Source organism: Melozone crissalis, unplaced genomic scaffold (assembly GCF_028551555.1).
Source record: "Melozone crissalis strain CALT ecotype California unplaced genomic scaffold, PUWL_Pcris_2 ptg000013l_1, whole genome shotgun sequence".
Lineage (NCBI taxonomy): Eukaryota > Metazoa > Chordata > Aves > Passeriformes > Passerellidae > Melozone > Melozone crissalis.
Genome location: NW_026535791.1, coordinates 9,227,141 through 9,250,605, shown reverse-complemented (window position 1 = coordinate 9,250,605; position 23,465 = coordinate 9,227,141). Strand labels below are relative to the sequence as shown.

The following is a 23,465-nucleotide window of genomic DNA, read 5'->3' as shown; positions in this document are numbered from 1 at the left end:
AGAATAAAAACAAGCAAAGGGAAGGGTTTCTTGGATTAATGCGTGAACAGCTGCATCTCCAGTTTAGTCTCCTGGCTGGTATGAATAATGTATGGACTAAGAGGCAAAATGCACATTAATGTTCTTTTATTAATGAAACTAATATATATCTATATTTGGTGGCCAGCAGTAAATTAAGACAAGTGAAAAGAATAACAGTCACTGCTCACTTCCATAAAATTCAGTTACTTTAATCCAGTAATTACTGATCTGACAGAAAATATCAGCCCACAGCTAAAATAAGGCTCTTCCCATTGCAAATCCGCCACATATATCAAAGTGGTTGTAGTTTTTGAAAATCTGTTCATAAATACACAGTGTAGTGTTTTCCAAGATAAAAAATAGATTTGCATGGCTCATGAGTCCTGTAACTTCAAGTATTAGAAATCAGGATGAAGACACTCTTTAAGGAAAAATCCTGGAAAAATTCTAACTGCACCTTAATATGTCAGTGACAGAAACAATGATTTCAAAATAATGCTCTGTTACTACAAATTAGATGCATTTCCAAGAATGGCTTGGTAACCATTTGGTGCTGGGTGTCAGGATTACTAAATGTTGATGCAAAATACATTAGTTCTTAATGAAGTACTTCAGACCCATCACCACCAAATTATTAGAAGCAATCCACTTACCTTCTGCTGGATGAGAAGCTCTACATTTTCTCATATGGATTGCAGGAGGGCAGCTGCATATCTTAAATAAGAATGCTGTCTTTACATTTTTGATGCCATTACTCTCATGTAGTGCTCAAAGTTCTCAATCTCTAACCTAGAGCTGGGAAAAATAAAATGTCAAAATGTGATAATAAAAATCTGGGATTTGCAGCCCTGTGAAACATAAGTGCACTTGAGATCCTCCTATTATTTATTGAAAGAGTACCTTGAAGTAGAAATGCCCTGGAAATCCATAATGGACTGGTTCATGCACCGGCGAACCACCCAGATGAGCAGCAGGTGAAAGAGCACATCTGTTAAACCAAGGCAATGAGTATACGAGGCCTTTGTTACAAAAACACCAATAATAATGAAAAAGCTGATTTTTGGAGCATGTCCATGTGCACAAGGAAGTACAGTAGGTGAAAATCACCTTTACAAAACACATGCAGTCAATACTCTCGTGTATCTATCTTACCATCTTCTCTGCATTCCAAAGGATGGATCTATCATATTTTGAAATTCTTTCAAGGTAAAAAGTAACCGCGACATCATTAAATGAAAAATAGCATTTTTGCAGAATGCAGAGACACAATATCATCAGCAGTGTATTACACACTGGAAGTGTCCAATGTGCCCAATGGAACATAGGGCAAAATGAGCCTTTTCTTGCAAGTGCTACAGGGCCTGAGCACTCTGTGGCTAGAAGTGCCCCATTTCATAGTTTTGACATGGTAAACACCAAACATTGGAATATGACCTGTGTATTTTTGTTCTCACTATATAAATACTGACCTCTTTGACTCTCTGTGGCTTTGTAACTTTTTATTCAATAAACTCTTCGGGTGAGAAAGGCTCTGGATGTCTCTCAGCCCAGGAGAATAACCACAATAATGCCCCAGACTCTAGAAATATGTCTTTACAAAGACTGATTAGATCAAATCCAGGGCAAAGACTGGATAAAAATGTAAAGAAAGTAACAAAATATCTCAGGAAGTTTCTGAAGGGTTAGGAAGCCAGAAATATTTGGCCCTACAAACTACAGCAGCATAAGGTGCTAGTTTAGGTGTGAGACCGTCATGGGGTTTTGCTTAATATCTTTTATTATTGAGGGAGTGCTTTTATGTATATTTAAACAATAGATTTAAAGAAGAGTCTCTAAAGCTTTCCCAACAATCATAGAAATATAATATCTTAGGGTTTATTTCTACAGACATCTTTGAAAAGATGTTCTGGTACCTACTTATCTTTGTTCTTTATAAAAAGCAATATCCTAAAACCCCAGTTTTCTTATACATTCCCTTATGTGTCAGTTATCTAAATTTAAATACCTTCAGGTTTTGCATATACATTTGCCATTCCCATATAGTAAGTTTTAAAAATAAATTCTCAATTTAATACAAGTATTTTTATGTATTCAACAAGAAATGTTCAAATTTCTCAGGGGAGAGTATCTGTTACCACAGGATGATGTGATGTGGTTTAAACTTTAAATAAATGCTTATTTCCTGTAAGCATAAAAAAATATTCTTTAAATGGAAATCTGTATTTTATAGAGTGGTAATATATGCCATTCTTTTCAATTTTCACACAAAATTACATACTGTAAGCAGTATATTCACTGTGTGTAAAAGATCTAGGTATTCTTCTGTTTCACATTAAAAATAATCAAAAACTGAATTGGTTCAAGGCTAAGAAACATAGAAGGCATTGAAAATACTAATTAGAGCTCTTAACCAAAAGATAGCAGTAAACAAAGAAAATGGCAGATGCAAAGTGTTGGATTTTGTAGCAATTATTATTTAAAATATAGGAATGAACTTATCAAAATGGATCACTTTACCCTTTTAAAGTAGCACTATATGGTTTCTAGACACAAAAAAACATCATTCAGCAATATAGCCTAACTAAATCCATTTGCTATAATAGTTCTGTACTCCTGTCCATCTTTCTGACTCTGTTACATCATTATTGAATGCTGGTTGCATTATTTGAAAGCCTGGATTGCTATAATGCTATTCTGCGGATTTAGTTTTCATTTTAGTCTCAACAATATGTTGGCTATAAATACATCTCTGTTCTCCTGTGAGGCTCACACTGTAACTGGTAAATTTTCTAGAGGAATCAGTCATGCATATCTTAAGAGAACACAATAAATTCTTTGAAGCAGAATAACCTTTTGGCTGCATTCCTTTAAATAGACCTTTTCATTATAGGGACAAATTTTTCAAGCCTTATGAGTGAAACCTATTTAGTTCTCAAAGTTATCTTTTTCCAGTGCCATGATCAGATACTTAGTTGCATTTTGTAAGTCATTTTACTGGTCACCTGCCTTTTCCCATTTTGCTTTTTCCAAAACAGTGATGGGTTGGGATTTAAGGGGGCAGCCCTGCTTCAGAAGCAGCTAACCATGTGTCAAAGTGCTCTTGCTGAATCAAGGCCATCCTGTTGAATTTATAAATATAGAGTGATTTCAGGGACTGCAGTCTAAGATTTCATAATCAAGAAGAGAGCAAAACCCAGTACTGTGCTTGAAGCTGATAGTCAGACCAGGGCTACCCTTACTTGGGTTGAAGTTTCACCTCTTAAATGTGCCAGAAAAGCAGAAGAAAGAATGTGGCTGGGAGTTACAGCCATCTTATTAAGAATTGCTTTCTCAATAATGGCAGAATGATCAAAAATTAATGCCCATCAAGTAAATATTGCTCTTTCCCATTCCTGGATACCTTAGCTAAACATGGATAAAATTAGCAGAGTATTGAGTTCAGTAGACCTTGGTTAACAGGAAGAGACAATGTGGTCAGGCTGAACAGGTCTTTCCGTCAGAGCTCTTCAGCGTTCTCCCTAAGAACATCCATTGAGCGGCATGATGTGTCAAGGAGCTGGGCTAGCTCCCTTCGGTGTTTGTTTTTCTCTCTTGTCTGACAACTTCATCACAATCCATCTTTGTTAGCTGGTTGCACTGACTTGAACACGGGTGAGTGTGTATCAGCCTTCATTAGGTCAAATCAAAGACAAGTGTACATCTCTGCCTTGCCTGTAGAAACAGATTTATACTTTGAGAAGGATGGGGGGAAGGTCACTTGGTATTTGGCTTGAAATTTGATCCTGTTAAAGGATGAAATTAATAACATCCAGAAGTAGAACATATGGCATCCATATATATGGCATTGTATCTGCTTGATGATGTCACGCTACCTCTTAAGGTCTGGGAAATGCACTTTTTAAAGTGTTTAGCTGTGTTGTGGGCTCAACCTTTCAGACCTGACTGAGACAGAGCAGGCTTAATTTGGTCTGAACATTTATTATCCCTGGTATTTGCAGGCCACATAAAACCTCATGGTTTTCATTATCTTTGCATTTCACACACAGCCTAATTTCATTTATTCTTATTTTATGCCCCTGCCAGACCACCGCTCTTGATAAGGAGAGGCAGGTTTTCCGACGAAGACGCAACCAGGATGTGAGGGGACGTTATAAGGCTCAGCAAGCTCCACCCGAACTCAACTCCGAATCGGAAGACTATTCACCAAGCTCCTCCGAGACTGTTCGCTCACCTAACTCACCCTTTTAATAAAACACTTTTTCTCAAAAGCCTTGGCTTTAACCCTTTGAGACCCTGAAACTACTTCAGGCCTGTGTGGAGTGAATACAGCTGATCTACCCAGCAAATAAAAGCTGGGATGGTGGAACGCAAAAGGGTGCTCACAGAATCTTTGTAAGAATAATTTCCTAATTGATTGAAATACTTGTTCTCTGTTTAGATTGCAACTTGCTGCTAATAAGATCCTCAAAGGGTTAAGGCTATTTTGCTTTTTTATTTAAGGATAGAAGCAGTGAATGTTTTCATCAGTGGAGCTAGGAACTGCAGTATGTAATTTTAGCACATGTTAACCCTCTGAGTAAATGATCACCTTAAATCTTGACAACCCGTATTAGGGTTTTATTCTGGCTTTTTTGCTTTTATACGCACATATCTTTTATAGTATCCTGGAGTTCCTTGCCTGTTTCTGGCCAAAAATATATCAATTGTATTATTGCTTAGGAATTATAAATATAGGCTTAAAAATGAAAATAAAATTAAACAAATGGTATCTTCTGCAGCAGCTCATTCCAAACCTGCATTGTATTTCCACACGGAGTGACCGTTATTGGAGGATATGATGCAGGGCTAAATGGGAAATTCAGTTTAGGTCATTCTCATAGTTTACAGAAGATGACATGATGATGGCCACAAAAGATTGCTTCCATATAGTTTGCTGCTAATGATAATGTCGAGTTTTGGGAAATTGCTTGAGGACACGTTCTGCCATGTAATAGTATGTAATGATTTAGTTGAGAAGTTCCTGGTTCCTTTGCATCACATTCCGGAATGCAGAGGCATCCTCTGAGCATGACCTGGTTATTCTGGCAGAGCCATTTAGAAATATTAACGCTGATGAGCATTGCCCTTTAAATAGCTAGAGTACTTCTAAATCGGGGAAAATACAAGTAATTTAATATATATGTAAAGCCTAAACAGAATTAGCAGAAGTTTTGTCTTTAGAATGGAGAAACTAAAAATGATTCACCAGTTTTATTTGTAATATTTAATAAAATGGGCATTTACACAGAGTATATATATATATTACTGGTTTGTTAAAACCTCTAGACAACATTATAGCTTTTTATTTGACCATTATCATAAAGTTGGCTTCCACAGAAATATTACAGTGTATAGACTTTTGCTTCAGATGTGATAATTTGAAAAAAAAGAAAAAAGATGGCTCAGAATTTCACTTGAATGAAAGAAAGAACTTTTCAAAATCATGTTCTAAAATAAAAAACATTGTGAAATTTATAGTTTCTCTTATTGCTCATATAAAATTGAAGTGTTCTCCTCTAAAGTTAAAGTTTTCTCACAGTGTTTTTTAAAATTCATGTGGTTTCCTCTCTCTCTTTCTCTTTCTTTCTCTCCCTCCTCCTCAACCTTGCCCTTTATCTTACCTTTATTCTTCCTTCCTTCCTTTTTCTTTCCTGTTACACAGCCAGAAGTATCAATATACCACCCAAAATGACATGCAGGTATTCTCAGCTTTCTGGGAAGTATAAATAAATTTTTCAGGAGCAGGGCAAGTTGCCCACAGTATCACTCCCGTTCTGAGTGGTGTTTGTTCACGGAACTGTCCGTATGAGCGGTGGTGGCAGCCAATGTAGACCTGCAGCTGGTGGGGGCTAGTGTAAAGCTCTTTGCGCTTCTAGGTGGAAGTATCAGTTGAACTGTAGTTCAAGAAACATTGGAATTCTGTTTCTCCATGCTACGGAGTGCATCTTTCATTGCCTCAGACGTGAAAAATTATATATTGAAAGCTCTGAAGACTTTAAACACAGGAATTTAATCTTGTGGATCTTCACACAAGTGGTATAAATATTTCTTTTTTATTTTTTTTAATCTACCTGATATTGATGGTCTAGAAGTGAGGTATTTAGTAGAAACTAATTCTCCAGACTTCCTGGGCAATACAGAGAGATAAGAATTCCAGGTTTGATTCATCTCACCTGACATGGGCACACATTTTAGGTGGGACTCATGTTTTGATTAGCCTGTTGGTCTCACTCCATCAACTGTAGAAGGAACTGCTGGTAGAAGTTTACATCAGACACCAATTTCAGATTATGAGTTTACTAGAAAGTCATCTAAGCCATGAGGAGACTGATCTCTGAATGCATGTCTGTGGACAGAAGGCCTGTGTAAGGCCTGAGTTGCTCTGTCTGGAACCTGAGTAACAACATTTTAAAGCAAGTGAAGCAAATAAGAGAACTCCATTGGGACAGGAGGCGAAGGGACAAAGGAACTACCATACAAAACTTCTCAGATTTTAGGTTTTGGGAAAGGGTTGTGTCTGTGTGTCAGATCCTTCACTATAACCATCCAACCCTCAACTCATTGTGGAGAGAAGTTGCTCAGTAGATAGGGAGCAACCACTGTCATCTTAATGGTTGTACATTCATAACTTTTGAATGGGACAAGGATTTTTTTTCCATAGGATCAAAACCTCAGTCAAGATAAAGCCTTCCTTGCCACTTACCTACCCTAATTTACAGTAGGTCAGAATCTGGCACAAATTTGACCAGCACTGACCTTCCCACATTTTATCACAGTCTTCCCTTTAGAAGAGATACAGCTCAGCCATGTAAATGTAAGACATACATGTGGTAATAAAAAAGTGTCCATTAATACCACATGCTCCTTGACTATTGTGAAATTTGGCAGTCTTAAACCAAAGGCCAATGTTCATTCTTCTTAATTAGAGAGGGAAGTCAGAAGAAAAAAATTACGTTTCACTTTATGCACGAGAAATATTATTCAAAAACCCATCTGGGATTTTCCAATCACATTTTCTTTGCTTTGGAATACAGGGTTATCATTAAAATAAGATGTTTGGCTCCTTCATCTTAGACCATCTTGTATTACTTAAAATGTGTGTAAAAATAATCTTAGATCCTGAAAATCCTACTCATCCCCAACATCTTATGTTTCTGATTGTTGGTTCATGTTTTATGAACATAAATATAAAAATATTTAAGTTATTTTTAGGTTTGTGAGAGACTGGGTTTCAAATTGCTGATATCCTATATTAGGTTTCAAGGAAAGGTATCTGAATATTTGAACTGTTTCAAAAGTGTTTACAATGATGTTTTTAAATCTATCCATATACCCATAGATATATATTTTAATATATCCATATATATGTATATATATTTATGGTTTCATGGAAGTTATAATGGTTTAGGCTTGTTTGGCAGTGACTGCCATATTTTTTAGTCTAATCTCTGAATAATTCTTGGGGGTAAGTGAAGACAGAATATGTGGCCCTATAAATATTTCAAACACCAATGAAAAAAAGAAATCAAGCATAATAGACTATTTCTAATGTGAAAATCTGGGAGAGCATACCGTGGTCATTTTACTGTAATACAGACCAGTCCTTCTGACTTCTTTCCTCGTTTGCCTTTTGAATCATTGGCTGGTATTGCTGCTAAATGTGACAACAATTGTTTTAGTTAGCAGAGATGGATGGCAGTTGGGGTAGGCACCATCTATCACCGAGGAGATGGAGACGAGCACTTCCGAAGGGTGACTCAGGTCATCTAATGTTTGCTCTCTGGAGATGCCTGACAGCCTGATCTTAGAATTAGCAGGAAAGTAGAACAGGGTCACTTCCAGCTCAAGTCCTCTCAATTAAATATAAGCAGGGATAACGTGGACTCTAACCTAAGTGGGATATTCTAGTGAGCTTACATGCAGTGAGCAAACTTTGATGTGAAAATGAAAATGTAGTACGGGCTAGCACAGGATTTGCTAAAAGGGAGTGAGCTGGGAATTGTCTCATCCAGATATATCTGTCTAAGCGTTGAGCATCTAATATAGGGCAGTAATCTAATCTTCCCATACAGGTGCTAGAGGGTGGTTTCTCTAACAGATAATTAAAATTCTAGGATGGATTAATCACTCATGAGATGAGGTGCCTAGCCCAAACATATTTAGAATATGATTTATTAAGTCATGACATATAAATTAGTATTTCGGTGAGTTATAATTTTCACAGCATTAATGTACAAAAAATCCAGAATACTATGGTTCTACTCAGAGGGTTAACAGAAAAGCACTAGGCATGCTGATTACATTGGTGTATCCAAACTGCTTTGCTTTTTTAGCCAGTGTTTGCTGATTTTTTCAGAAAATTCTTGAAAAAAATTCAAGTTTGAAATAATTTAAGTGTTGTTGTTTAAGGAATTTCTATAACCAAATTAATCTTATTTTTAGCTCACGTTATCACAGGAATAATATGTATCATTGATGCAGTGTAAGTCTGTAGTTACCAATTTTATTAATTCCACAAGTGATTCCAGAAATCTCTCTTTTTTTAAGTACTTATTATAGAGCTTACAATGGTGGCATAGGTGACTGAGACTGTCTTTCTTATTGGTAAACAAACAATATTGTAATTTCAAGAAAGTCCTAAGAATCAGCTTTTCAGTTTGGTAGTGTACTAGTTAGGGGAAAGCTATTTCATTACATGCATTGTGTAAATCATCTTTGTAGATGAAGATTGTTCATATTAATGAACACATTCTTTTTTCCTTGACATTGTAGCAGAAACTGTTTACTTGTTAATGAACAACCAATACATTAATTTGCTTCAGACTGTTAGAGGGGAAAGTGAGATTCGAGTCATTGACAATGTTATTGCTTTACAGTAGCCCTCATCTAATTAAATGTGGTGCATACTACAATAAGCAAAGCCAAACCTGTGAATAAACTCCTGAAAAAGCCTGGTGGGTCTTTATTCAGTTGGGTGCTTGCACACAGTATCATGTGACAGCAGGAAGGCTTTCAAGAATTGTTGAAATGAAAGCGATATATCCACAAATAAGAGCTAAATTGCAATCCTCTCCCTATGGGGCATATATGTTTGAAAAGAAAAAATAAAGAAAAGAAAAGAAAAATTGGCTCAGAGGTTTGCAGTGGTACTATATTACCACAGGGCAAGTACATTAAATCATTGTTATTTGCTAGCCTGGGGTATATGTTGGAAAATGGCATCTTTTTTATTTAGTTTAGATTGTGGGCAGGGAGAGCTTTCCTAATATTATTGCAGTGCCTGCTAGTGCTGCCATGGTTTACTCTGTGTTAGTATTTCCATTATAAACTCTTAGTCTCAAAGGTTTTTAATTTGATTGTAAAAATTTGCTTCAGGCAGAAACTTGGCATACAATTTTTCAGCTCAGAGCGGTTCTTTTCCTAAAATATGAGGGAAATCAGCTTGACCTCTTCAACATTTATTTTCTAAGTGTACACAAACATTTGTGGACACAAAGGCGGTTTTTATGCAGCTCATTTCAGATGTGTCACGTTCTCAAGCATGTCTCACAGGTCTTAACTACAAAGGTGACAGCTCAGAACTTTTGGGCATTTTGAAAACCAGGAGGAAAACTCAATGATCAAGAGCAAAAATGTTCCACATGTGGAAGAGTTTTATTTTGACGTGACAATCATTTAAAGTTTGCACAGTAATGGGTATGTATACGCCCTGCTGAGTGCTCATGTAATTCCTAAACCCATTAATTTAAGTCATTCCAAGTAGAAAATGCTAAATATGAATGTGTTGAATTTCCCTGTAAGACTGGGAAACAAAGCAGTTTTTTCTTTTGTTTTATAGTAGCACCATGGACAAAGCTGACAATACACCAGTTAAAGGGGTCTGGGAAGAGAAGAATCAAAAGGACATGTTTTCTCTTAAGGGGAAAAAATTGTCTGAATAATACAGAGTTGAAAGCTCACACTGAATGAGATAGGTATCAAAAGCAATTTAAAAAGCATAAGTATGGGACTATTTGAAAACTATAAAAGTGCAAGGGAGCCCATGCAGTGTAGTGAATCCATGCGTGGAATCAATCACCTACTAATCTGGAGCAAATTTACAGCTACAAACAGGCATAATTAATACACAAATCAAACACACCCAGCAGCAGATGGAATTGAAATCCTAGTCCTTTTAGCAAACATAATGCAAACCTTTTCCTCATATATTCACTAAATGAGACCGTCTGTAGCTGTTTGAAGTAGTGTTGCATACAGGCTAGTGGGGAAATTAGGTGTTTAAAAAATGGCTGCAAATTAATTGTTTTTAATAGCAATTCTACCTCACTAGGACCTTTTAGGAAACGACAGCTTTTAAAAAGTGATGTCTATGCATTTTGTATTTGTGTGCGTATATACTCGGATAGCTCATGCCAAACAGCTTCAGTAAGAATTGAGTTGCTATACTGAGGTTTCATGTTGCCTGAAGTTTTCTGCCACAGGGGCCAGAGGAAGGGACAAAAGTCTCCGTGAAATAAAGAATTCATGGATTGATCCACCTGTAATGGAGATGTCTTCCTAATCTTTCTCTTAGTGATCAACTTGGGTGATAAACCACAGAGCTCAGTCATGTCCAGAAGTATTCTCCCTACCTGAGTAGGTGGGAAGGGGACACTGGATGGAGCTTGGCACCTGTTTTCTTGGCACCCACCTACAGTGCTGCACATTTGTCAAGCCATGCATAAATATCAGGTTGGAAAAATAACTGTTTGCACCAAATGATAGAGCCAGAAAAAGCGCATCAGTAGTGACTAGCCATGACAGGGGTAGACTGACATTTGGAAGATGGTTTCCAGCCAACTTGTCAGTCAGATTTTTGAGAGTTTTTCCAATGGAACCATTGGAACTGAGAAACTCCAAATGATTTTTAGGTGCTACTTGATCTGTTCATGAAAAACTTTCTTCTTGAGGTGTTTCTGATACATCCTCATATGTGTTTCCTGATGTAGGAAGACTCTGGACACAAAAAGCCAGAAGACAGCTTTATTTCTGTGTGTCTAACAGATTTGAATGCTAGTGATGAATGCTAGTGATTCATACACATAGAATTTTAGGTGTCTTGAAAAGAAAGCAGTGATGAAAGAAGCTTAGCTTGCTTGTCTAGAGTTACTCTCAGGAAGAGCTGACATTACTACCACAACTGTTGCTGCTATTACTATTCTACTAACACCACCATTGCCCTTCAGAGGTAATTGCTTTGTTTAACCTGTGCATCTCCATTAGATGCCTGGAATGCTTCAAACCTGCCCGTAAGACCAGCGAGGTCTTACATGAGCATCCATAAATTTGTTTTCTTTTCAAACAGAATGCCCACAGCTATTGAAGCTGGGTTCCATCATATGATGAGGGTTTGAGAATTGGAAAGAGAGGTATTGGTAAATTGAAGGAGAGGATTATTTGTAAAGTGTAAATACAATGTCCAAGGGAATTCCTAGTGCTGTATCTCACAAAAGAGAGTGATAGATTTTTTTTTTCTTCAGCAAATTCAAGCATGTAGGAAAATGCAAATAAGCCCTTGAGAAATGAACTTCTGATAATCTGATGTTTATTGTTAATCTTAACAAGGTGTAATCTTTGTGACATTGCTTCATGGTAATAGAGAGATGAATTTAAGGTAATGCTAGATCTTGGCAAGTTTTGCCATTGCCAGTTAAGGGGTGGGAGGTATCAAATTGATTGACTGATACTAAAACAAGCAGTTCTGAAGAGGCATTTTCAGAGAGTTGATGTGAAAAAAAAAGGGAGGAGGGTAATTCTTGAGTATTTTCCATAGGCCAGTTTATCACTTGCCATTTGTGCTGATCTTTAGTGTCTTGTCGGAGGGGGAAAAAAATTGCTCACATTGGTCCAAGGTTAAATATATAGCCAATATAACCTTTTTTTTTTTTAATTTTATTGAGGAATTAGCAATAAGATTTTATATTCTACCTGAAAAGAAAATGTTAAATGATTACTGTAGTGGGAAATTAAATAGCACTTTTCTCATGCCTGCTAAAAAGCCATCTAAGGAAGTGGTGGCCTTCAAACAAGTTTCTAAGTTATTTAAATTTAGAAAAATTTTAAGATTTTTTTAAAACTCAGGCAATGCTATGTATTTCATTGGTATAAAGGAATCTTTAATTTTCAAGGTACTAATTAAATAAGTTCTATATGCTACATATTCCTGCAAAAACAAGGAGGAAAGACAAATTTTTCAAAATGTGTGTGAATAGAAATTACATCTGGTGTTATCACCTTAATTTATGAGATAGGTTTTTAAGTTGCTGCTTACTCTTACATAAAATATTTGCTCTAATTAGGTAATAAAAGAATAGAAAAGGAAAAATCACTTAATACTTCAGCTCTACCCTCAGCTTCTAATGAGTTCATATTTCTTGAGCAGAGAAGCATTACAATATATTTCAATTCAGTCATCACAAGCAAGCCACCAGGGAGTTACATCCAGCTGCATTCCTGAGAAGCTGTGCACAACCTTTAAAAATTGGTCATGCAGCCACATCCTAGCTTTCCCACATAAACCTCTGTGCCCCAGTGAATCTGGAAGAACGTGATAATAAAAAAAGGATGTAACTATTCAGAAAATTTTCACTTCATGTGTTAATATCACAGCACAGGAGGTCAGTTTAGATAGAGGTATGGAAATCCAATACTGCCCAGCTGTGGATGGACAGGCTTTGTATCTGTGCCCTTCAACACGACACATACCAACTCTCATGAGAAATGTGAATGGTATTTGACAGTGGAAGCCTGCTAAATCCCTCTAATGATTGTAAGTTTGATTGTAAATGGCTGGATTTTAGGAATTAGCTGGTGCATTAAGAAATAAAGGACCAGAGAATAATGCATTGCATAGCACTCTTTCATTTGTTCTGATAATTGATTTAATTTTAATTTTGTATTTCTTTCATTATCAGCAAGTGTGCTGATAATGTTTAAAAATTATGAGTAATAAAAATTACAAGATCCCACCAGGGCTCTCTGATTATTTTTGATGAAAGGCAGGAAAAGTGCTATTTTATCTTTTGATAAAAGCATGTATTTAACCCTACTTTCATTTACAAGCTAATTGTTGCAATTTAACCACTGGTTCATGGAATGATTCTTGATGCAGGACATAGCTGCAGAACTAAAGAGTCTGTTAGATGTCTGTCTGTCTGTCTGTCTAGAATATTGATTATTTTTTTTTTTTCCCCCACAGGGATTATTATTTGACAACTGGGTTATAGGCATGTGGTACTTTCCCTTTTGGATTTTGTCATCCCAAAGAGTTTGTCCTCCATTTTATTGGCAGCACAAGATTTTGGCATGCCAAAATGAAGGCTAATGATTTGTGAACATAATAATCCTTCATGAGCCTTCACTGTCAACCCTTTCCCTCCCTGCTCCTGTCCACACACCTCCAGCCTGTCCAGGCCACTTGTTTCTTTCTCCTTTCCTGCACTTCACTTCTCTTGTGTGATGCAAATATTGTACATCTGTGTGTAAAACAGAGCAGGGAAACTGCTCCAGGGGAATAAAAAAGCTTTGCCCTGCATTAATTCTGTTCTGTTCATTGTTCCCATGCACCAGCATGCAAGGAAACAGGGTATAAAGATGGAAGTGGGAAGATGGAAGTGCTTTCAACAGCAGTGGTGGCTTAAATAGTAAATGACAGTAAGGAGTAAAGGCTGAAAATTGTGCATTTTGTCTTTAGGGATTAAGTTCTACACTGTTGTTCTTTATATTTGGACTTCCAAAGAATTTTTTTTGTTTTGAATAAACTGAAAGAGTGGGGTGAAAAAAGTATTTTGTGAAAAAATACTACAGTTACAAAAGAAGAAAGACTTGGAGGAAGTTGGAGCACAGTTTATTTAAATGTTGCATACACTCAGTGGAAAGGGAAGTAAGTGGAGAGGAGGCATTGTGTGTTGCCTTCAAATTGCATCCATGCTTTAGGCTTTTGCAGTGCTTTCTACAGGACAATAAAGGAAGGCATGCACAGACTATCTTGCAGTCACTTGTCCCCAGGTGGTAAATGACATTCAGCTTTATGATTTGTTGCCATTTAGCCTTCAATGTGGGAAAAGGCAGTAGCTGAAAACCCCAAGCCTAAATGCCACCCTGGTTGTAGCTTCTTGCTCTGCCCCAAAGCTGCCCTGGCTGGGCCATGTTTTCCACTTATGGTGTAGGTAGAAATCTAAACTCCGGCCTGCTGTGTGCCAGCATTTGCACTGCTGGTCCCTGCCAGAAAATAGCAGCAGTCAGGAGGCTCCTCTGCCCCGCACAGTCAGCAGCAGCTTCTGCTGACGCCTGAAGTACCATTTACCATTTGCTGAATGAGGGCCAGTGAAATCCCCTTTTTGAAAGATACTTGAATCCAAGATAATCTTAAAAGACATGTTTCTGCAAAGGGACTAAAGAGTGCAGCTATTGGTGCTGGTTTGTTGCCTGTGTACTGGCTGTGAGCAGCTGCCAGGCAGCAAATGGGGCAGCAGACATCGGGAAGCAAATGGAAACCCTGTGGGCAGCTTGCAAATCAGCAGTATATAGTCATAACCAGTACTTCCCTGGAAAACAGTTGGATTTGGGGTTGGGCTTTTGCTTTCATTTTTCTAAGCAGGAAACATGTTCAAAACTCCAACTTTCCTCCTGTTACTTGTTTCAGTTATGTTCAGGGAAATTGGACTTTGGAAATCAGGGTAAGGGGGGAAAGAGATTAGTAGCATTACATCAAAGAACTATCCAAGTCTTATCATGGTTCTCCTTTGGGCAATAGGTAGATAAGGAAGATAGGCTCAATTGTGTCCAGCTGCCCCTACTGTACTGCAGACAGATTGCACTCCAGGCAGAGAAATCATCTGAATGGAAATCAGTAATTCATTCTTTATTTCCCTTCATGTAACATGGAGTTTGGTATTGCTATTTTACGTGCAATTACCGTGTATACATACCAAAATGTTTCAGAATACTCCCCAGATTGTAACCCTTTTATGTCAGCTCTAGGTAGGAGAAACAAAATCCATGGTAAGGAATGAATAAATGACATTACAATGACAAAATTGAACTTCTAGCACTGGGACGGATGTCTCGTATCAGAGGTTGCATATTTTTGAACAAAGTCATGAATTTGCATATATTTGTTTGAGCAGGTAAGGAAGTTTGAAATATAGCAAGTTTAATTTTACCAAATAGTAAAAAACTGTCATATCTGATCCAAGACTTCTCAAATTACCTACATTGAGGGAAATCAATTTATTCTTTTCTGTTAGATGCCTGAAAAGATAAATTCACTGACCCTGAAAATATATCTCTTTTTATTCTTGCCCACATCCATAATCCTCCTTTCTTAATAGATGAAAGTCATAATTAACATGCCACTGGAGAGTTACATTACTTCTTCAGAATTACCTCTTAATTTACTACATTAACCTGATTAAGTAATGAATTCATAATTTCCAGTTTTTCCTTAAGAATATAAAATATCTCATTTTTGATCAGGCAGTACTAAACAAAGCTGCAACTGAGGAAGATATTTTGGCCTAGATCCATTTTCCTAAAGATTCTTTCAAAGTCTTTCCTTAATGCACACCTAAATGCTGAGGGCTGCAGAGCCCCACAGGCCCTCTCTGCCTGCAGACCTTGCAGCCACAGAGCTGGAAGCAAAGCACAGTGGCCTGACAAGCTGTGCCCACTGCACTGGGAGCCACAACACAGGAGGAGAGAGCCACAACAAAGTGTGCTGTAGACCACAATCCCACTGCTGTGACACAGCACTTTACTGAAATGATGGGTTGAACTGACACCAGAGATGTCCCATCACATTCCTGCAGTGGTGATCCCTTCCATTGATGGAAGGACAAGAAAACTCTGATTTTTTTTTTCTTTTTCCCCAAATTCCACAATTTTTTATGCATCGGTGGCAAAAACACAATCCTACCCTCACCTGTATGTGACAGAAAACTTTGGTGATTTTCTGCATTCAATTTTTGAGAACTGTGGGTGATATTTTTATTGCCGTTAAGAAAACACCATTAGCAATTAATTACTGTAGTTTCTTCTAATTTGTCTGTAGCAAATGAGAAAGTATCATATTCTTCCCTTTCCCTCTGTCAGGAGAATCTGGTCTTCACTCCATGCAGTCTTTCCCATTTAACCCAAGAGGCTCTGTTAAGCAGCTAACTCACTGACTGAGTCTATTAATGTGCTCAGTAGCCTAATTCGTGTCAAATATGCACTGATTGCCATTCAAGTGTCAGCCTGTGCTCCTTGTAGAAGCTGTACTTGGAAGGAAGACTTGTAGGTTGCTCCATGAACTCAAGGTTGAAGGTATCATAATTGCTATAGGTGGAAATTCTCTGAGGCCTTTGGAAAGGTTTAGTGACCAGGCTGTGTGTCTGTGTGGGAACACAGACTGGCAAAAAGTGGCTTGTTCTGCCCTGAGGCCACTGATAAAATCCTGAGAGAGGAACTCACTTGGTCATTGGAGCTTGAGTGAGATGGAGACTGATGTGTGTGTGTGTGTGTGTATATATATATATAGACATATATAGATATATATAAATAATAGATTGAGAAAGCCAAACCACAAATAAATAACCATAAGAGAGAGAGACCTGACAAATTAAAAGTACTTCTCCAGAAACTGTTACAAGAAAAAGGTAAGAGGAAGTGAACTGATACAAAACCATGTGAATTTGCAGTAAAATTGCCATGCTATTTCAATGTGAACCCACAAAAGGCAGCAAGTTCTCTCATGCAGCTGTTTCCCTGGTACACCAGGGCTGTGTGTTTATCTCTCCAATGAGTGTGAAGGTAATGGAGATTTAGCTTTGTCAGAAAATTGAACCGGATAGCTAGAAATCAAGAATTAAACTCTTTCCTACGTACCTACTTGAAGTCTAAATGTGGAAGAAAAATCTCCCATAGGACTGTCAGTCAGTCTCATGTGTGCTGTATTTTATGTGTCTTAAATTACACTCCAGTGAGGCTTCTGTGCTCCAGAGCTGTCAATGTACCACCACTTGCCTGTATCTGTGGAAAATAAATCACTACTTTGAGTGCCAGAATACTGTTGGTTTAACTCTTACATCTTTTTGTCTCCTCATGTCCTACTGCCATCCCCACCCACTCCTCCCTTCACAACTTCTGTTCTTTCAACCAATCTGGAGAGAAGGGGCAGAATTCTCAAAAATAGTTAAGGACATAGATATTTTGTGAAAATCAGCAACTCAGTAGCTGAGAGAAGCCTAAATTAGCTGTTGGCACTTGTGCCACAGAGAGGTGGATGGGAGCCTGCAGTGCTGCTGCCCAAAAAGGCAACTTGGTGGCTGTACCTGGCTGCCTTTCTGCAAGGGCCTTTCTTTCAGGGCTGTGGTGGCTGAAGGGATGAGTGGAGAGCTGCCTTGGTGCTGCTTTGAGCAGCAGGCAGTGCAATGGACCTTCAGGAGCCTTTTCCCACTTGCAGCTGGAGGACTTGATTTCAGTGCTCTGCAGCATAACTGAATAAAGCCCTGAGAGGAAGCAACAACACCCTCATCTCTTTGTCATCTTTCTCCTATTTCTACTTCATCCCTGAGTGTGAAGCACTGCTATTGTCCTTCCTCTTTTTCTGCAAGAGAGAAGTACCCTTATGCTTTCCTTTTTTCTATTTTGGTGCACTGAAATTAGAGGGGAAAATGACTGCTACTAGACTTCCTGTGCAAGGTTGAGTTGTATAATTTTGGTCTTTCCAGCACAGAATGTGCTGTTATGAATTTTTTTTTACCATGAATGCAGAAAGACCTCTTAAATATTTGAGTCCTGTAAGTATTTTTATGATAAAAAGCATTCCCTTGTTTAATAATTTTCATTTTCTTCTCAAAAGAAACATTGATTTTCTATCTAGCTTTCCTTAGAAGCTACCACTCAGTTTTAACATAGAAAATGAAAGTTTTAGGGAGGGGAAATCCAGAAAAGTGAACCCCTGAATATTGACACATTTGGATTATTTTAATGTTTATTAACAATCCGCACTGGCTGACTACACAAGGGATACTCTCTTGCAAGCGTATATGAACAGCTCCTTGGCTAATGCTCATCAATCTGAGGAAGGAAACCAGGCAACACACTGTGAGATGCTGACCCTGCTGCTTGTCTCCATGCCATATGGCAGCAGAAGATCATGTTGGCACTTGGCCCTGGAAGCTCTTTGCCCAAGCCCACTGCTGTGTACAGAAGCAGTGCTTCAGCCCTGGCCATTAATGATGTGCACGTGTCAGACGACAATGCTGAAACCTGCAGTAACCTTGTAAACCTGGGCCAGGCACAAACACTCTGAGGACAAACACACTGCAACATTTAAGTATAAAAAAGATTGTTTGATGTGCTTTAATATACTGGAAGTGAGTAAAAGAAATTCCACTCCAACTTTAAGAGAAATTTGACTGTAAAGAATCACATCTCTGTCTAGTCTGGGTTTTATCAGGGTGAATTCATCCCATATAGAAATGTTATAAGCCTGTCAATGCTCTTTGCTTACTGTTAAATTCTTTGATAATTTTATGTTTAGCTATTTCTCTTGGCAGCCTGTCTTTAGCCCAATAAATTTTTGAGTCAGATTTTTTTCCTGTAATCCAGGTTAAAGCTCCTCTTTCTTAAATTTAAGTTGGTTTCTCTCTCTGTTGTCCATTTTTCCTGCTGAGTCCTCAGGTTTATGGGCTGAATCATTCCTGCTTGAGGTTTCTATCCATTCTTTGCTTTGTTTGTTCTGCTAATTTAAGCAGTATGTCTCTCTTTCATTCATTTACAAGAACTTAACATTTAAGAAACTCTTGTTATCCTCACCATTCCTTTTCCCACTTCTTAATCTATATAACCTGCTATGTAATTCAATCCTTCTCCAGAGACTTCACTTGGTTTATATGGAAAAGACTATGTAGGGGATGTGAATGATCCAGAGCTTCAAAAGCAAATTCTTGAATATTAATCACTCTGCTTTTTTATCTCCAGGATGATAGACTGACAATATCCGACACTTTGAAATCCTTCCTGCCACTAGGTTGCCATCACTTCAGCTTGCCATTATTCATGCTAATTTGATGACTTCTAGTTTAAATGAATTCTTGTTTGTTTGTTTATTTTCTTAGTGCATCTTTTCCCTCTCTCTCCCTCCTTTTGTTCTTGATTACCCTTTTGATCAACTGATGGATTAAGTAGACAAGAATTCTTCTTCTGGCTTTCAGTAAACACTCCATTTTGGAAGCATGATCCAATAGGTACGTAACACAGACATGGGAGCATTTGACCCTGTTCAGAATTGTACAACTTAAGCATGTCTTATACCTTTGTGCCCCTTTATTTACCTTCTTTGAGGTAGGAGGTGGGCAACAAACCTAATCTGAACCAGTGGACAGAAGCTATTTTGGACCTTAACCCAATTTGAACAAATGATTGCTGTCCTTCAGTAATGCTCTTTAACAGAAAAGGACCCCCAATCCATGTCTTGTAATGTCCTAGTGTACAACAGGTCAGAGCACCAACTTCAGTCTCGTAATTAAATGAGTGCAGCAAAATATGCCTTTGTTACAGAGGGAAAAATAATAATTGAAGTAGTTTAATCTTTCTGTGTAAAAGCAAACAGACAACCAATGAAACTGATTTTTGCTTCTTCTAGATCAATGAGGACCTACAAAGCAGAGAACACAGAGATTAATTTTCTCATTGTCATCTTCCTTTTGAAGATCCACATGCAGATCCATGAGTATGTGCCACATCTTTCTCTGCAAAGGTTCAGGAGCAGCCACCCAAAATGTGTTTTTGCTGCCTCACTGATTGATTGCTGTCTCCTCTATAGTAGAGGTGGCCTTTGATTCCTAGTAAAATATCTGTATTATACTTGAATATCTGTATATAGGCCTTGGCCCAGTAGGCCCCAGTTGTTCTTGATGGGCTGCAGCTGCGATGTCCTTCATTGGGCTGCAGCTGTGGCTAGTGAAGATAACTGGGATAAAAAGGGCTGGGTTGGCTAGTCAAGGAGAGCCTTGATGGAGCTCTGACTAAGAAGGAACAACATGCAGAAGAGGGAGTCTGTGCTGTGAAGATCTGCAGCCATAAGAAAACACCGAGGAGGTATGGGACTCTAGAAATATAACAACAACACTCCTCTAGACAAATATTAGTAATTAATTATCTGCAGCCAGTGTGCTACAAATGCACAGGTTTCTGAGAACAAAATGATGGAGAACACAGGGTTCAATAAAAGGTGCATTCCTCACTGAGTCCCAGCACAAAGCTGCTGAAGAGAGAGGACACAGGATTTAGACCTCATTTAGTCACAGTCCTGTGCTCACCAGCTATGAGCAGCAGGTGGCTTCTAATGGAGCACTCCTTAGAAAATTATTCATAGATAAATATATTTTTTTGTATCAGCAATGACTATTCAATTAGTATTTTATAATTAATAATTGTATTACTATTATAGTAGCAATTAAAATTAGTACTATAGTTACTAATGGAATACAACTGATCCAAGAAATTACTAATAAAGCAGCACAGTAGATGGTGGTTGCCATAACACCGCTGCAGTTGGGAAGCAGCCTCATAGCAGCCTTCTGGGGTAAGACAAAGAGGGACATTTGACAAGGCCATGTAGTGACAGAACGAGGGGCAATAACTTTAAAGTGGGTAGGTTTAGATTAGATGCTAGAAAGAAATTATTTACTCTGAGAATGGTGAGGTTTGGGAACAGTTTGCCCAGAGAAGTGGTTGATGCTCCATCCCTGGCAGTGTCCAGGGTCAGGTTGGATGGGGCCCTGAGCAACCTGGTCTAATGGAAGGCTTCCTGCCCAGGGTGTTTGAAACTAAATGATCTTCTAGGTCCCTTCCAACACAAACCATTCTATAATTCTTTGGTTTATTCTGTTCATGAAGGTGAACAGCCTGTCTCCTAGTTCAGACAGAAAAAGAAGAGCATTTTGAAGTGAAAGAAGAAGCCAGTCTTTATAATTTTGGAGGTTTGAAAAGACCCATTGGCTACAAAAGCTGCACTATCAGTTCAAAAAGGAAGCATGGGTGAAGGCAGAAACTGTCATCTTATCAGGAGGTAAACAGCAAATTCACTGAATAATGGAATGAGGGAACCTTCTCATGTTACCTTAGTATAAGCAGATCAAGCATATTTTTGCTTTTATTTTTTCTGCCTACATCTTTCATAAACATTTGTGGCTGTGTTGTCTGCTTTGAATATTATGAATAAATGCATAATGTTTTTGCTTAGCCTGAGCTGAAGGAAGAGCAGACATCCCTCTCCCTGGCCTGTGGCAGGGTCAGCCCCAGCCCTAGACTGATGATCTGTCTCTCCTGAGTCTTTCTCACTGCATCCAGAAGTGCAACATTGCAACAGCAGTGTCGGTGCTCCCTGTGGCCTGTTCTTTGCATCCCTAGGGTTCCTGGAGCTCTAGTCTTTGTGGACCTGTGAAACCTAATGCTGACACTGATGGCAGCTGGAGACCATGCACTCAGCACCACAGGTGTGCCAAATTGAAAAAATGGTTAGGATGAGTGCCATAGGTGCAGTGCTGTGCCCCTCTTGGCATACCTTTTCCAGCCCCAGTGTCCCTGGAGCTGTAGTGTTTGTGGCTTCCTGAAGCCTAACCCTAATGGCAGCTGGGAGCTGAGGATGAGGTCTCCAGCAGCATCGGTTGCCTTGTTTGGAAAAGTGTGGAGGCAATGACGTTGGTGCAGCGATGTGCTGCCTATGCCATGCCTTTTCCAGCCCCAATGTTCTTGGAGCTGCAACCTCTGTAGCTTTGTGATCTCTAACCCTAATGATGGCTCAGGGCTGAGGCTGAGGTCCTCAGCATCATGGATGTCCCAGACCACAAAGGGGTAAACAATGCTAGACCCCAACTGTGCACCTCTTGGCATGCCCTTCCCAGCCCTAGGGCTCTTGGAGCTGTGGGATTTGTGGCTCTCTGAACCCTAACCCTAATGGCAGCTGTACCTGAGCTTCCCAGCTCCCTGGATGGCCCATTTTGCAAGGCTTGTGCTCCATGGCTGGTAAGGGTTGCTGAGTTGAGCAATCCACTGTGCCAGTACTGCTCTCTCCAGACCTTTCTAACCTCACCTCCCATGTTTCTGAATGCCTCAGCCTCAAGCCCAAAATTCCATTGATGTTTATGGTTAGGATTTCCAGAGGCCCAAAACTACAGCTCCGTAAACAGTGAGGCTTTTGACACCTCATTCTAAGTTCTTTGTTGTGGAGATGACTGTTTACCTAGCTGCTTGATGGAAAATTCTTTTTTGGATACTTATTGTTTAGCTTCTTATTAAAGAACTCTTGCTTGTATACTGCCATATAACAAATTTTAGGGATGATTAAAGGTAACAACTTTAAGTCACTGCCTTATATGTCCTTGTCTTTGCTTTATCCTCTGCTACATTTTGTACTAAACTGCTATTGCAAAGATCTAAGACATCCACAAGCAGTAATTAATTAACATGTGTAAAGGTTATTTTAGGTGTTGGGGGGAGGAACATGTGCTTCATATCTTTATATATTCACCAAGCCACTAGTGTATGTACAGATGTTTTGCATAAGCAGGCAGAAGGATGAGTACCTCAGAGTGCTTTATTTGCCTCACAAGTTGATGTCAACAAGCCATGACTAGCAAGTTGTGGCCAGTGATCAGTTAGCCAGAGATGCTTTGTAAGACTTTTTGTTATTGAATGTTTCTGAGAGATTGAAAGGCTCTTGAAGGCTGAAGAGCTGTGTTTTGTTCACATCTGGGCCATGGTAATTAACTGCTTTCCCAAGTAATAAAATTCCTAGTGATAGAGTCAGACAAACAGAAATAACAATGATGTGTAGATAACTTTCTCTTTTGCCCGAGGGTCCTTTCCTCATGGCTCGCTTTCAGCCATTCCAGGGACTTTCTCTATTGCTGCCACCTCTGCCCAGTGACCGCTGGTCTCTTGGAAGCCTCCCCAGCTCATCTTGGAAGTCTCACTCTGTCTGAACCTTTGCAGTATGCAAAACACATTCCATGTGTGATGACAAAGAGTCTCACCTTCTGGAACTGGCTCCTCTTGTGCCAGATGAAGCATCAGGATGCTGACCTGCTGTAGTGGCAATTTCTATTTTCCCAGACATCCTACCTAGTTCAGTGTCCTTACAGAAATATCAAGAATTTGTTGAGAAAGGGAAAAATCCCAAGTACTGCTGTCACACATGTTAACAGCACTTTTACAGTATAACTATAAATCATTTACAGAAAAGTAAAGAAACCATACTTTATAGTAATCTTTTTCATGTTTATTTTTGATAATATCTACTGCATGTTGAGGACAGAAGCTATAAATTATCTAAATTTAAGAGTATTACAAATAGTTTCAGGGAAAGGGAAGACCTC

At 38.7% G+C, this 23,465-nt stretch overlaps 1 protein-coding gene across 3 annotated transcripts in view; it reads left to right on the top strand.

Annotated features, from left to right (window-relative positions):
* The window catches only part of DCLK1 (doublecortin like kinase 1), a 236,306-nt gene extending 222,669 nt beyond the window's left edge, over positions 1–13,637 (top strand). For 2 of the 3 annotated variants that reach the window (XM_054271730.1, XM_054271732.1), the window contains one exon: positions 4,105–13,637. In XM_054271730.1, coding sequence (XP_054127705.1) covers positions 4,105–4,269 — 165 coding nt within the window. In that variant the 3' untranslated portion in view covers positions 4,270–13,637. The remainder of the gene's footprint in view (positions 1–4,104) is intronic. The other variant, XM_054271731.1, reaches the window with a different exon arrangement.
* Positions 13,638–23,465: the final 9,828 nt, after the last annotated feature.